The sequence below is a fragment of the Pelophylax lessonae genome, assembly GCF_965119305.1.
Source record: "Pelophylax lessonae genome assembly, chromosome: 7".
Classification (NCBI taxonomy): domain Eukaryota; kingdom Metazoa; phylum Chordata; class Amphibia; order Anura; family Ranidae; genus Pelophylax; species Pelophylax lessonae.
The window spans coordinates 57016086-57032213 of record NC_138774.1 but is presented as its reverse complement, the minus strand read 5'-3'; the positions used below and the strand labels follow the sequence as shown (position 1 = coordinate 57032213).

General features: G+C 40.6%; 1 protein-coding gene across 3 annotated transcripts in view; it reads left to right on the top strand.

Moving 5' to 3' along the window:
• DPF1 (double PHD fingers 1) overlaps positions 1 to 16128 on the top strand; it is a 225993-nt gene that overhangs the window by 159878 nt on the left and 49987 nt on the right. For 2 of the 3 annotated variants that reach the window (XM_082263625.1, XM_082263623.1), the window contains exons 4-7: positions 4540 to 4667; positions 8430 to 8519; positions 9566 to 9644; positions 10804 to 10935. In XM_082263625.1, coding sequence (XP_082119751.1) covers positions 4540 to 4667; positions 8430 to 8519; positions 9566 to 9644; positions 10804 to 10935 — 429 coding nt within the window. The remainder of the gene's footprint in view (positions 1 to 4539; positions 4668 to 8429; positions 8520 to 9565; positions 9645 to 10803; positions 10936 to 16128) is intronic. The other variant, XM_082263624.1, reaches the window with a different exon arrangement.

Here is a 16128-nt window from a genome sequence, read left to right as displayed (position 1 = left end):
TGGACAGGTGACTGGTAGATCACAGTCTGGGCTTGCTGATCTGCCTTTCCAGAGCATCAAACAGTGCAATGTAGAGGGACTGCTTGCAAAGTTTGAGCTGTAGTAGCTAACAAGAGCCGCATAGGCTGTAGTGCTGGCTCCTGTCCCATGTTGGAGTAATACCAAACTGCACTCCATCTTTTATCCCAGCTAGCGGTCTCTAGAGTGGTGCTAGCAGCAGGATAGAGATCTTCAGGTCAGTCTGAAGCAATACACTTGGCATAATAGTATAGGGCTGCTTTCACACTGAGGTTTACCCAAACTGCGGGGGCAGTGCAGTGTACCTGCAGCTTTCCTATGAATTTGCTACACTTAGCCAAAGACCTCTATTATATCCTGCGGGTTTGGTGCACATTCTGAAAGGGCACCAAACTTCCTGAATGCAGGAGTATTGGCGCGCTTTCAGAAAGTGCACCAGACCTGCAGGATATACAGTGCATCCGGAAGGTATTCACAGTGCTTCACTTTTTCCACATTTTGTTATGTTACAGCCTTATTCCAAAATGGATAAAATTCATTATTTCCCTCAAAATTCTACTAACAACCCAGTACCCCATAATGACAATGTGAAAGAAGTTTGTTTGAAATCTTTCCAGATTTGTTAAAAATAAAAAACGAAAAAATTACATGTACATAAGTATTCGCAGCCTTTGCTCAATACTTTGTTAAAGCACCTCTGGCACCAATTGCAGCCTCAAGTCATTTTGAGTACGATGCTACAAGCTTGGCACACCTATTTTTGGTCAGTTTATCACATTCTTCTTTGCAGAACCTCTCAAGCTCCATCATGTTGATGAAACCAAGCTTTGCAGTGGAATAACTTCCTTACAGGATGTCTCCAACTTACAAGCTGGTCTCAATGCACTGTTTCATTGGGCAACTATGTGGCAAATGAGGTTTAATGTTGATAAATGTTAAGTTATGAACTTTGGGGCTAAGAATATGCATGCATCATACGTACTAGGGGGAGTAGAACTGGGGGAATCCATAGCGGGAAAGGATCTGGGTGTTCTGGTAGGTCGTAAGCTTAATAATAGGATACAATGCCAAGCTGCGGTTTCCAAAGCAAGCAAAGTCCTTTCTTGTGTTAACAGAGGCATGGACTCCAGAGAGAGAGATATAATTTGTCCCCTGTAAAAATCATTAGTAAGACCTCCTCTGAATTTGCAGTTTAGTTTTGGGCACCAGTTCTCAAAAGGGATATCGGGGAACTGAAGAAAGTGTAGGGAAGGGCAACCAAACTGATAAGAGGCATGGAGGAGTTCATCTATGAGGAAAGATTAGAGAAACTGAACTTATTCTCTCTTGAGAAGAAGAGATTAGGAGGGGATATGATCAACATGTATAAATACATAAGGAGTCCATTTAGTGAACTTGGTGTTGAGTTATTCACTTTAAGATCATCACAGAGGACAAGGAGGCTTTCTTTACGTCAATAGGAAAGGAGATTTCGTCTCCAAATATGGAAAGGATTCTTCACAGTAAGAGCTGTGAAAATGTGGAATAGACTCCCTCCCGAGGTGGTACTGGCCAGCTTTAAAAAAGGCCTGGATTCTTTCCTAGGTGTAAATAATATAACTGGGTACTGTAATTTATAGGTAAAGTTGATCCAGGGAATATCCGATTGCCTCTCGGGGGAATCAGGAAGGATTTTTTTCCCCTGCTGCAGCAAATTGGATCATGCTTTGCTGGGGTTTTTTGCCTTCCTCTGGATCAACTGCAGGTATAGGATTGTGTATATGGGATTGTATGGTTGTGTTTTCTTTACTGTTTTTAGTTTTATATTGGATGAGCCAAATAGACTTGTGTCTTTTTTCAAACTAACTATGACTATGAGGTTGGATGGGGATCGTCGGTGCATAGCCATTTTCAGATCTCTCCAGAAATTTTCAATCGGATTCAAGTCTGAGCTCTGGCTGGGCCACTCAAGGACATTCACAGAGTTGTGCCATACCACTTCTTTGTTATCTTGGCTATGTGGTTAGGGCCGCTGTCCTGTTGAAAGATGAACCCACGCCCCAGGCTGAGGTCCAGAGAGCTCTAGAGCAGGTTTTAACCAAGGATATCGCTGTACATTGCTGCATTCATCTTTCTCTTGATCCTGACTAGTTTCCCAGTTTCTGCCGCTGAAAATGGTTTTGGCCAGGTGATAAGTGGTGCCTGGCTTCCTCTAGAAATTATGCTTGCCATTCAGGCCAAAGAGTTCAATCTTTGTTTCATCAGGCCAGAGAATTTTGTTTCTCATTGTCTGAGAGTCCTTCAGGTGCCTTTTGGCAAACTCCAGGCGGACTGTCATGTGCCTTTTACTGAGTAGTGGCTTCCATCTGGCCATTCTACCATGCAGACTTGATTGGTGGAGTGTTGCAGAGATGGTTGTTCTTTTGGAAGGTTCTCCTCTGTCCACAGAGGAACACTGGAGCTCTGTCGAGATTGGTCACCTCCCTGTCTAGGGCTCTTCTCCACAGATCGCTCAGTTTGGCCAGGCGGCCCGCTCTAGGAAGAGTCCTGGTGGTTCCAAACTTCTTCCATTTACAGATGATGAAGGCAACTGAGCTCATTGGGACCTTCAATGCTGCAGAAATGTTTCTGTACCATTCCCCAGATCTGTGCCTCGATACATGGGAATGTAGACTGCACTTATCATATAAATATAACCAATAAATAAAAACCAACACAATTTCATTGGTAATTAAATGGCCGCGGCACTTTTATTGGCATAAAATAAATAAATAATGAATAAATAATTGAATAAATAAATAAATACTCAAATGTCTTTATTAATCAAAATACGAATAAATATTGAATAATTCAAAATCCAAACAAATATGCAAATAAAATTATCGCTTAGTCATAAAAAACTCGAATCAATAAATAAATAAATAAATCAGAAGTCCCCCCTCATAATGAGAGTGACGAGCCACATAAAAGTGCAACGAGGGGTGGGGGGGAGGGGATCTCGCTACGCCGTACTAGACCAACTGTGCCCGGAGCCCTCACGCAGCCGCTTATATAGGCCTATTTGACCACGTGACCGAATGTTCTAGAAGGTCACGTGTCAGCCTATGTGACGCAAAGTCACGTTTCTCCCGCCCTAAAGCCCCGTTGCGGCTTAAAGACACATTCAAATTTTTTTTTTTAATAAACTTTATTAAATAGAATTTCGGCAGCCACAATCCCATGTAGCGAGCTGCGTACTGCGCCCCGCTTGCCAATCCTGTCTCATAGGTCTACAGACAATTCCTTGGACTTCATGGCTTGGTTTGTGCTCTGACATGCACTGGTAACTGTGGAACCTTATGTAGACAGGTGTGTGCCTTTCCAAATCATGTCCATTCAACTGAATTTACCACAGGTGGACTCCTATCAAGTTGTAGAAACACCTCAAGGATGATCAGTGGAAACAGGATGCACCTGAACTAAATTTTGAGTGTCATGGCAAAGGCTGTGAATACTTATGTACGTGTTATTTTTTTGTTTTTTATATTTAATAAATTTGCAAAGATTTAAAACAAACTTCTTTAACGTTGTCATTATGGGGTATTGTTTGTAGAATTTTGAGGAAAATAATGAATTTAATCTATTTTGGAATAGAGCTGTAACATAACAAAATGTGGAAAAAGAGAAGCGCTGTGAATACTTTCCAGATGCACTGCAATAGAAGTCTATGGCAAAGTGCAGCTAACCCAGGAAACCGTAGCACATCAATGTGAAAGCAGCCTTATAGGGGGCTCACAACAATAAGGATTAATTTACATTTGCAGTTTGGGAGGTGGTAAACCCCCATAGTGGCCAGGGGTGTACAGATGTCGCAGCTGCAGCAGGAGTTCTACGACCTGTCATAGTTGGTGGAGTAGCACCTGTCAAGCATGACCAATTCAAGTGAATGAGGCCATTCTGCAAGTGCCCTGCAATCTTGTGCAGTACAGCAAACAAGGGGTTAAAGCAGAAAGCGTTGTGTTGCTTTTTCACCACCTGCTTTAAACCCTTGGACCCCACAGAAGCATGCAGTTCCTCTACCCCAAACTCACTCATCCATGACTTTATGAACCATGTTTGTGCACTGGTGCGCAGTCATGTTGGAACAGGAAGGGGTCATCCACAAACTGTTCCCAGAAAGTTGGGAGCATGAAATTGTCCAAAATGTCTTGGTATGCTGATGCCTTAAGAGTTCCCTTCACTGGAACTAAGGGGCCAAGCCCAGGCCCTGAAGAACAACTCCACACCATTATCCCCCTCTCCACCAAAAGATTTGGACCAGTGCACAAAGAAAGGTCCATAAAGACATGGATAAGCACATTTGGGGTGGAAGAACTTGACTGGCCTGCACAGTCAAAACCTCAACAGGATAGAACACCTTCGGGATGAATTAGAGAGGAGACTGCGAGCTGTATTGTAGAGCTAACTGTAATTAATATGCACAAATATGTAAAAACTGCCATATATTCCTATTAAATACTCTTGGAAAGCCTCTGAAAGCTGAACTCTATTTCTTTGTCTCAGATTATGAAGTGCCTATGAAGAAGGAGAGCAGCTTGCCGGAGGGGCCAGTCCTAGAAGCCTTATTGTGTGCAGAGACGGTGGATAAGAAGCTGGAACTGAAAGAAGAGGAGATAGTTAGTGACTGTCAGGTAAGGGTCAAATGTTAGCTTCTGGAACTTTAGTCACTTGTGTACCACAGTCAGTTTTTTGGTATAAGAGTGCCATCTGCACTTCTAAAAATTATCACGTGTCCCACCTGCCTGCACAGCAAAATTTCAGTTAGTATGTTTTTTTATTTCAAGATGCCTACTATAATAACACACACTATTTTACCATGTTCCATATCATATCTGGCACAACATTAACTATCTTTTCCTGCAACCAGTTTAATTCCTGAGCCTTGCAATGTCCCACCTAAAAAGAGTGAGAGACTTCCACCAGTGGAACCTATCTCACGTCTTGAAAGCATTGCTATATAACATGTTTTGATCCCTACATTCATTTTGCAAATGGGATGACAATTAGTCTGCAGGAAAACAGCTCAATACCATCCGCACACTGATGGCTTCATTTGTTTGTAAAATCTTCATTCAGCCACAAACAGTATACAGCATGTCCATGTCCAGTGACAGCATCTCCTTGATGCGTTTCATCCTGATGGGCTTATTCATTATTCATTACGAATAAGCCCATCAGGGTGAAACGCGTCAAGAAGGGGCATTCTCTGGACGGGGACATCCTGTCTGCTGTTTTTAGCTGAATAAAGATTTTACAAAGAGGCTAGGTCATTGATATGCAGCTGGTGTTGAACTGTTTCCCTGGGATTAGTAGTGTAGATGGGCTTCTCGGCGAGCACACATGGTTGAGGAGAGGTATCTGGATCATTCAACAGACGGTTTATCTTAAATTTAATATTTATAGCTACAACTGCATTTAGGTTTTTGTCACTACTTTTACCCTCTGTTACATTATTCTGCCATGTGAAACTTCCATCTCGTTTGCAGGTAAGACAGAACTGGTTCAGAGGAACAGCACTGCTCAGAAAGTGGAAATTAGCTGATCTGCACTTTCACAGTCTCAGCAGGCGGATGAGAACATCAGAAAATTCTCACCCGCTCTTTGCTTTGTTCATTGGCACTCTTAGTTTAACGTGCCCTCATGTTTCAGCTGAGTTTGGCTTTGTATGTGCGAACTTCATGTCCGTGCATTTATCCAACCGAGAGAGCCAACATAGCTCCCAGAACAGGATTCCTAAACAGTGACCACTGATGTCAATGTGACTAACAATTAGTGGACATAACTTAACCTTTAACCATGTAAATTGTGTGTTTTATTAGGCGTGGAGGTAAAAAGACACCGTCTAGTAGAAAGAGTTTCTTAGTTGTTGGGGTAAGCAGAAAACAGAAAACCTAACAATCACAGTAAAGAAAACTTATTAGGGGCCTGCTGGCCCTCAGTGCTGCCATAATTCAAAATTAGTAGTGCGGTATAGGCCAATAACATCACCGCTAAACTAAGGGTGACACTGAAAAAGTTCAATGGAGACAACATTAATACTTTGTCACAACATTGTTTGGTTTGTAAGGTTAGAGAGGCTCCAAATGTATGGAGGGAGCAGTTGAAGAGATAAAAGGCCACAGGAGAGATCCTTACCATTTAGTAATTAGAGAAATGGCCGAATATAGTGTTGCAAATAGCAGTCAGGGAAAGTAAGAATTGTTGTACCCACATCTAGGAGGTTACTGAACACCTGTCAAGAGGTCAGACAACCTGGTTGAAGAGCCACAGGGAATATAGGGAAAAGACCAAAAAATTACACAATCCCATAATCACAATCCTATACCCACAGTTGATCCAAAGGAAGGCAAAAAAAAAAGCAAAACAGCAAAGCGTGATCTAATTTGCTCCAGCAGGGGAAAATATTTTCTCCTGATCCCCCGAGAGACAAGTGGATATTCCCTGGATCAACTCTACCTATAAATGTTAGTATCCAGTTATAATATGTACATTTATGAAAGAATCCAGATCTTTTGAAAGCAATCTACTGAGCTGGCCAGAACCAGCTCTTGAGGGAGTTTATTCCACATTTTCACTGGTCTTACTGTGAAAAAAACCTTTTCGTACTTAGAAATTAAATCTCTTTTCCTCCAGAAGTAAATAGTACCCCCTTGTCCTCTGTGATAACCTTAAACTGAATAACTCAACACCAATTTCACTATATGGACCCCTTATGTATTTATACATGTTGATCATATCGCCTTTAATCTCCTCTTCTCAAAAGAGAATAAATTCAGTTCCTCTAATCTTTACTCATAGCTGAGCTTCTCCATGCCTCTTATCAGTTTGGCTGCTGTTCTCTGCACTTTGTCCAGTTCACCGATATTTTTTTTGTGAACTGGTGCCCAAAGCTGAACTGCACATGCCAGATGAAGTCTTACTAATAATGTGTACAGGGGTAAAATAATATCTTGGCATTGCATGATATTATTAAGCTTATGATTCACCAGAACACCCAGATCCTTCTTCGCTATGGATTCCCCTAGTTGTACTCCCCCTAGTATGTATGATGCATGCATATTCTTAGCCCCCAGTGCATAACTTTACATTTATAAACATTAAACCTCATCTGCCTCATAGTTGCTTAATGAACCAGTGCATTGAGGTTGGTTTGCAAGTTGGAGACATCCTGTAAGGAAGTTATTGCAATGCAAAGCTTGGTGTCATCTGCAAAGACTAAAATGGTACTTTTACTCCCAGACCCTATATCACTTATAAAGATATGAAAAAGTAAAGGTCCCAACACTGAACTTTGAGGTGCACCACTGATAAGCTTAGACTATTCAGAAAAAGAATCATTAACCACTTCTCACTGAATACAGTCTTTTAGCCGGTTTCCTATCCATTTACAAACTGATCTTTCCAAGCCTGTAGACGTTACCTTAGACAATAGCCATGTGCGGAGAACTGTGTCAAACGGTATACCACATCCACAGCCACCCCTCTGTCCAAGGTTTTACTTACCTCCTCAAAAAATAAATCAGATTTGTTTGACAACGTCTGTTTTTCCTGAATCCATGCTGTCTGTTGCTTAAAATATTTTTTTCCAACAAGAACTCATCTATGTGGTCTTTTATTAAACTCTCCAATATCTTCCCGACTATAGAAGTTAAAGAGTCCCTTAAAATTAGAAACAATAGCTTTGAAATGACAGAGCTCAATTCTTTTAGGATCTGTGGGTGTATGCCATCTGGACCAGGTGCTTAATGCACCATATTCTATCAAATGTTTTTGGACCATATAAATTTGGGCCATTGTGGATCATTTGGGGCTGTGTCAATACCATCTCCAGCTGAAGAAGGTATTTAATACATTTGCCTTCTCTTTTTTCCCAGTCACCCATTACAGATCATTTTGTATAGGGCCTACGTGCTCAGACTCAACCTTTTTACTATTATATATTAGAAGAATTTTTTGGGGTTTGTCCTACTATCTTTTGCAATCTGTCTTTAGTTTTGAATTTTTACAGTCTTGATTTCCTTTTTTCATATTTTCTTATATTCTTTGTAACATTTAAACAATGATTGTGTTCCCTTAATCTCTTTTATTATTATTTTTTAGCTTTTTTATCTTTGGCCGTGGGCCACATAGGTTTTATTTTTAGCCTTTTAAACGTATTGCCCATGGGAACATACACTATATTGTTAAACATATTGGGACGCCTGCCTTTACACGCACATGAACTTTAATGGCATCCCAGTCTTAGTTTAATCTACACATTCCTTTGCAAATAGTTATCTTTTTACATTTATTATTTGGCATGACATGCTCTAGCTTTAACAGCGATGCTGCATTATTTGTTGAAAGTTCACTTGTCCTTTAAGAGAAGTATAATCTGATTTCCGTGGTTCTAGAAGACACAAGTTGGAGACATGCCACACGAGCTAGAGGCTGATGACCTGGAAGACGATACCCCAAAACGCAAGAACAGAGCCAAAGGAAAGGTAGGGCATTCAGAGATGTGACATTAAAAATGGAAAAGGAGATACTGTGGGTCGGGACGAGGGTAGAGGAAAAGCTTAACTAAAGGACAAGGTAGAATAGGGAAAAGAAGGACAATATTATTAGTGTGGGCTGTAAACAGCTCTTCTCCTTTTCTTTGCTAAAAAAAAAGCTTTAATTTTTCTATTTATTTACTGCACATAACAGTCGAACAAATGTGCATAATTATGTTTTATAAATAACAAGCATTCAAGGAAAAAATATGAAAAGCGCTAAAATTGTTTCGGTTTCAGCCTTGTGCTAGCTGAACAAATATTCTTCACTACAACATAAGTCGATGTGGGATGACAAGCCAAGATGAAGAAACACAAAAATAAGAGGCAGCGTGGGTGGCAGAGGAGCCTAGGAGGGAGGACGTGGACATTTAAAGGGGGAGGGGGGTGTTAGTAATTTTCTGAATACCATGCCACCATGTTAGAAGTGCATTGAGTAATGTGTCTTGTGCACAATAAGCTTTATGCACCATAGAATAGCTGAGAGAGTCCATGTACTTTTTCTTTATTTAGTATCTCAGGTCTTAAAGATTTTTTTGTTAAAAACATTTTATCCAAGGTTTTGGTTGGACAGAAAGGCAGGGAGCTTCTGCTGTGCCGTCTCTTTAGATGACCCATAGATTAACTCATTAGTCAGCTGCTTCTTCTTTCACTGTCGGGTCCCAGGCTGGGGAAGGGACGAGACCTGTAGTTGTTACTTAAACATGACAAAGAAAAATTAAGGTCTCCTGCCTGAAGGTAGTGGGCTGCATTGTAAGAACCACACTGATAGGTGAAGAGAGCATAGTGACAGAAGGATGAACTAATCGGCCTGCTGCTGCTTCTTTCACTGTGCAGTCACAGGATGGGGTAGGGACAAGACCTTAGAAATGCCAGGTCTCCTGTCTGAGGGGAGGGTGCTGCAGTATAAGAAGGGGATTTGGAAGATGTGTAGAGTGTGGGCAGTATTGGCGGAACGTACCAGACTACATCATGTAACATGATTTTTTTCATAGGCCTGTGGAATTGGTGGCTTGAAGAAGAGACAGGATCCTTCCACCTTAGAGGATAGAGACAAACCTTATGTGTGTGACAGTAAGTGAACCAAAAACCAAATAAGATAGATACTGCTTGAGTACCCCAATCTGTTATCCTAGCCAACTGGCCACAATGTTTGCAGGTGCTGGTAGGCTTGAATATTGGCTCAACAGACACATCAAGGACTACAACAAAATGGCACCCATCCACACACTGCCTTCTCATAGTGAGCCCTTTTTAGTAAAATATGTCTTCAGCTTGGTCTCCAACCCATGGGAGAAATCATAGATTAAGCTGCTACTGGGCAAAACATATTAATGGGGGTTTTCCCATTGCTAGGGGACCAAGTTGAAGCATTGCAGTAAAGAATAGTCAGAAGCCATTGATGGCCTTTAATTATTTATTATTGTATTATACATAATCATTTCTAAAAGGCCAGCTATGTAGGTATATTCCCTGAAAATAATTGTAATACCTTTGCATTTGATTGTGAGTGTCACAGTCAAGTACAGCCTTTCTCAACCAGGGTCTCATGGGTTCCTCCAGAGGTTGTGGGGCTTCCTTGAGAAGAACAGTGACAGATTGATCTCCTACCTACAGTGACCAGCAACTTGGTCAACCCTGACCACTATTAATATACATTTCAAGTGACTCTAAACTTATTAAAGTATCTATTCTTAACTCAAAAAAGTCCCTTCTATTGTTCTCAGCCTGTTTTTTGCTGCTGTGACCTGACTTCCTGTTGGAAGGTGGCAACGTTCCCTCTCCATGGTCACCCTGTACGTAGGAACATATAGTAACTACACTCTATTGCTCACTGCTGGGATGGACTGTGAATTAGGGGATATATGGTGTGTATAGAGCAGCGCACATGACCACAACTAACAGATCATTTATTTTTGGAGAGAAAGGACATTGTTTAGTGTCACTTTAATAGTACAAATATTGGTAAACTCCATTGTTGTATTTAAAACTGTTTACAACCTACTGATTAGGCTGATGTACTATGAGCTGTAGGTGTAGGTCTAATTATGTTAGTGTTCCCCTATGGTAAGAAGGTTGAGAAAAGCTGGTCTAGTAGCTAATAATCTCATTAGTGTTTAGTGATCATACTAGACCTGATGTATATTTTGTAGAAGCTGTATATTTTGTAATAGTTGAAGCGTGTCTCTGGTTTAGCAGCATTGGGTAATGGTAAGCTATATTTATTTTTCAGTTTGTGGCAAGAGATACAAGAATCGTCCTGGTCTCAGCTACCACTACACCCACACTCACCTGGCCGAGGAAGAGGGTGAGGAGAATGCAGAGAGATATCTTATCCCATTCCACAGGAAAAATAACCACAAACGTGAGTAATATTGTGTTTGTTAGAGAAACAGCCCTTGTGTCTGAGATCACAAAGAGACCCATAGAAGTGTGATGGCGGACAACAGATTAAGGGGGGGGGGGGGGTTCTGAGGATAGATCTATTTTTAGGCCAAGCATATTTAAATTCACTTAATGCTGATCGACTTATTATTACCTGTCCATTACTTTTAATAAAATAATATATTTTAATGTTAGCTTTGAACTTTCTACCTGCATGCCCCATTGTCCTTCAGTTTAACTTAAAATACTTCCACACCATGCGTGGTTGAAAGTCAGTAAAACTCTATGAAATATATTAATTAAAAATAATAATCCCTTCTGTGCTACAATTTAAAAACCCCAGCAACATCAAATACAGGTGCATCTCATAAAATTAGAATATCATCAAAAAGTTAGATTATTTCAGTAATTCAATTCAAAAAGTGAAACTCCCTATATATTATATAGATGCGTTACACACAGAGTGATATATTTTAAACATTTATTTCTTTTTATTTTGATGATTATGGCTTACAGCTAGTGAAAACCCAAAATTCAGTATCTCAGAAAATTAGAATATTACATAAGACCAATAAAAAAAAAGGTTTTTAATACAACAATAAGTGTTGGTTTACTAAAAAAATGTGTCCATGTACAGTATAGTACACAGTCAGTGATGATTTGGGGAGCCATGTCATGTGCTGGTGTTGGTCCACTGGGTTTTATTAAGTCCAAAGCCAACGCAGCCCTGTACCAGGAAATTCTAGAGCACTTCATGCTTCCCTCTGCTGACCAGCTTTATGGAGATGCTGATTTCATTTTCCACAAGTACTTGGCACCTGTCCACACTGCCAAAAGTACCAATACCTGGTTTAATGATCATGGTATCACTGTGCTTTAGTGGCCAGCAAACTCGCCTGACATAAACCCCATAGAGAATCTGTGGGGTATTGTCAAGAGAAATATGAGAGACACGAAACCCAACAATGCAAACGAGCTGAAGGCCGCTATCAAAGCAACCTGGGCTTCCATAACATCTCAGCAGTGCCACAGACTGATCACCTCCATGCCACGCTGCATTGATGCAGTAATTCATGCAATAGGAGTCCTAACCAAGTTTTGAGTGCAAATACTGTACATGGACATAATTTTCAGTGAGCCAACATAACATGTATTAAAATTTATTTTTATTTATTGTTCTTATGTAATATTCAAATTTTCTGAGATTTTGGGGTTTTCACTAGCTGTAAGCCATAATCATCAACATTAAAAGAAAGATATATATCACTCTGTGTGTAATTCATCTATAAAATAATATATCTTTTGAATTGAATTACTGAAATATATTAACTTTTTGATGATAATTTAATTTTATGAGATGCACCTGTATGTGGTAAAACTAAGTGAATCAATCAGCAGCTATATCTAAATATCCAGTTGCGGACCGGACCATTATAGCTTCACTGCTACAGGGCGGCCTCTCTGTGCAGAATCAAATATTTATATATATCACAGCAGAAGCCAGTCAGCGGGTGCTGGCCAATGGATGACCGCCGTCACCCGCTGAACGGCAAGAAGACAGACTGGATGGAGCTCTGCCTATGTAAACAACGAAGAGCTCCATCCCGTCAGCGGGGATGTAATGAATCGTGTTTCCCTGCAGTGCAAGGAATAAAAACCAGCACAAACCTTAGTAAAAGCACCACATATTACACACAAAAACAAAATAAAAAAGCCAGTGGTGATCGATTACCACCAAAAGAAAGCTCAATTTGTGTGAAAAAAATTATGTAAATGTCATTTATGTACAGCATTGCATGTCCGCGCAATTGTCAGCTAAGGTAACGCAGTGCCATATCACAAAACACGGCCTGGTCATGAATGGGTGTTAATCATCCGGAGGTCAAGTGGATATAATACTACTTACAAATTAATATGATACAATTACAGCGCTGATCTAATATAGACAACCTTACAAATCACAGTGTGTTTAAATATCTGAATATCAGATAAACGAACTAATCCTGATGCAAAGCAAATAATATATTGTGCTCAGCATAAATAAGTACACCCCTTTTTGAAAAGTAAGATTTAAATTAATATTTCAATGAACACAAGAACAATTTCCAACATTTTGACAAAACTGAGTTTTATAGAACATTTGTTTTAGCTCCATCACATGTAAGTAAGGTTAATAATATAACTTAGATTACAACATCTTCAGTTTTACTCAAATTAGTTAATGCAAAAATGAATGCACTCCTAAAAATAACTACTACATCTAGTATTTTATATGACCTCCATGATTTGCAAGGACAGAATCAAGTCTTCTAGGCATGGAATGAACAAGTTGGCGACACATTGCAACAGTTATCTTTTTCCATTCTTCAAGAACGACCTCTTTTAGAGCCTGGATGCTGGATGGAGAGTGATGCCCAACTTGTCTCTTCAGAATTCCCATAGATGTTTGGATGGGTTTAGATCAAGAGACATACTTGGCAACTGAATCACTTTCACCCTGTTCTTCTTCAGAAATGCAACAGTGGCCTAAGATGTGTGTTTTGGATCATTCTTATGTTGGAAAAGTACACGACGACCGAGGGCACGGAGTGATAATAGCATCTGCTTTCAATATAGAGCAGTTCATCTGTATATTAATGATACCATCAATGAAATGCAGCTTCTCGACACTGGCAGCACTCATGCAGCCCCACAGAAGGACACTGCCACCACCATGCTTCACTGTAGGCACCATGCATTTTCTTTGTACTCCTCACCTTAGCGACGCTATACTGTTTCAAAGCCATTGGTTCTAAAAACAATTATCTTGGTCCCATAATGCCAGAGTACAGAGTCTCAGTAGTCTTCTTCTTTTTTAGCATGGGCCCTGGCAAATTCTAGGTGGGCTTTTTTGTGCATGGGCTTTTGGAGAGGTTTCCTTCGTGAACAACACCCATGCATGCCATTCCTCTGCAGTGTATTCCAAATTGTGTCACGGGAAACAATCACCCCAGTTTGCCTTTCTACTTCTTTAGCTAACTGCAGTGAACTTGCATGGCGATTTTCTTCATCCCTTACTATCAGAAGACGCTCCTGTCGAGGTGTTAACTTCCATGGACGGCCTGGATTTCTCTGTGGGATGGTTGCAGTTCCATCTTTGTTACATTTTTGTATCAATTTTGCTACAGTTTTCTGACTAATAAGTAAAGCTTTGCTGATCTTCTTGTAGCCTTCACTTTTCTTGTGTAAAGAAATGATTTTCTTTCTCAGACCTTGTGAGATTTCTCTTCCATGTGGGCCATTGCTGACAGCATGAAATGGGAAGGGGCTTTCTTTGTTAAGTAATGCCCTTTTATAATCAACTGTCTGCTGGACACCTGTTTAATGAATAATTAGACTTACCTGTAGTTGAATTCCTGTAAGGGTCCTTTCACACGAGCGATCTGATCCAATCTGCCTGTCAGTTTTTTAGGCGGATCTGATCGGATCCTCCATGCATCCCTATGGGGCAGCGGATGTCAGCGGAGACATGTCTGCTGACTCCCGCTGTCATCCGATCCTGTCCGTGAGATCCGGACAGATGGCAACCCTATTTTCCATCCGTCCAGGGGATCGGATGAGAGCGGACAGGCGGTCCGCTCTCATCCGATTCCCCCATAGAGATGCATGGGGCTCTCACACCTCCCTCTCCGCACATAGAGAAGAGAGGGAGATGTCACCTGCCTGCTCAGCGGGGGATCTGTGTATCGATCCCCTGCTGAGCAGCACGGATCCACCTACGGAGGCGGACCGTGTGAAAGAAGCCTTAATTACGATAATGTTGTCTAAAATTTTGCTTTGTTCCTAAGACTTTCATTGGGGTGTATTCATTTTTGCAACATTGTATTAAATGAATTTGTTAGGAAAAATACTTTTTTTGTGTGTGCAATTTAAGAAATCTTGGTTGCAATCAATGGCCCGCATTTATGGGAGTATTTTGTAGCATAGTGTCCCATAGAAAATGATTCTGAAAGAAAAGTAAAGGTTTTCTGACAAATCTGTTGGGGTGTACTATGCTATGCGTATTATGCTGAGCACTGTATAAGTATCCTGTGCAAAACATTTTTTAAAAAAGTCAATACCAATGATGCATATACTTAAAATTCCCATAATTAAAAAATCATAAAAATATAAGTCCAGTAGTGTACAGTCTAAAAACCCTATGGTTGAACCGCCCTGTTACCTCCCCCAAACCACTTTCTCCCTTAGCTGCAGCAGCAAGGGGTGCAAGAACCCTACCCCCTGTCACTTTCGACAGGTGTATAGTGCTGGGATCAAGAGGTTAAAACAGGCAGTGAGAAGGCCTCCTTACCACCTGCCTAATGCTGTCTGAAGAGTGATCTGAACGTGGATTGCCCTTCAGAGAGCACTGATAGTGTGAACTATCTTTTAATATGTCTTAATTCTAAAGCTCACCACACATGTTACAATCTAACCATACAAAGTTTATACAATCAATTTACAATTTACCAAAATCCAAATCTGTAATATGAGGGCTTACCTAAATAAGCCAATCAGCCTGTATCCAATCAGGCAAGCTCTTGCATGACATGGTTGTTGGTAGATCTAAAGGAGATTGTACAATCAGATTCCAATGTGTTTAAGACCCTGCACCATTTTGTTGCTTATACGTTCAGATACGAGTTTATATAATAACAAATTCCTAACCTAATCTAAATTCCTAACCCACAGCAAACCAGTCAGAATCCTTAATGTATTGACCTGACGTAAGCAGGATTCATTTTGACTAGCTGGTAGGGGTTTTCTATTTAAAACAAAAGCAGGAGGGCATAACTTTTATATGACCTTACAGAGGTGGTTCAAATTTCACATGTTGGTAGAGAAACGCTTCCTCTACATCAGGGGTCTCCAAACTTTCTGAACATAGGGCCAGTTTACTGTCCTTCAGACTTTGAGGGGGGCAGACTGTGGCTAGTGGGAGTAGAAAATGCCCTGGTGTCAATTAGAGTAAAAAATGCCACTTCATTGGTATTAGTGGGAGGAATATTGCCCCATTGTTGGTATTAGAGAAAGAAATAGTGCCCCATCATTGGGGTCATTGGGAGGAATAGTGTCCCATCATTGGGGCCAGTGGGAGGAATAGTGCCCCATCATTGGCGTCAGTGGGAGGAATAGTGCCCCATCATTGGTGTCA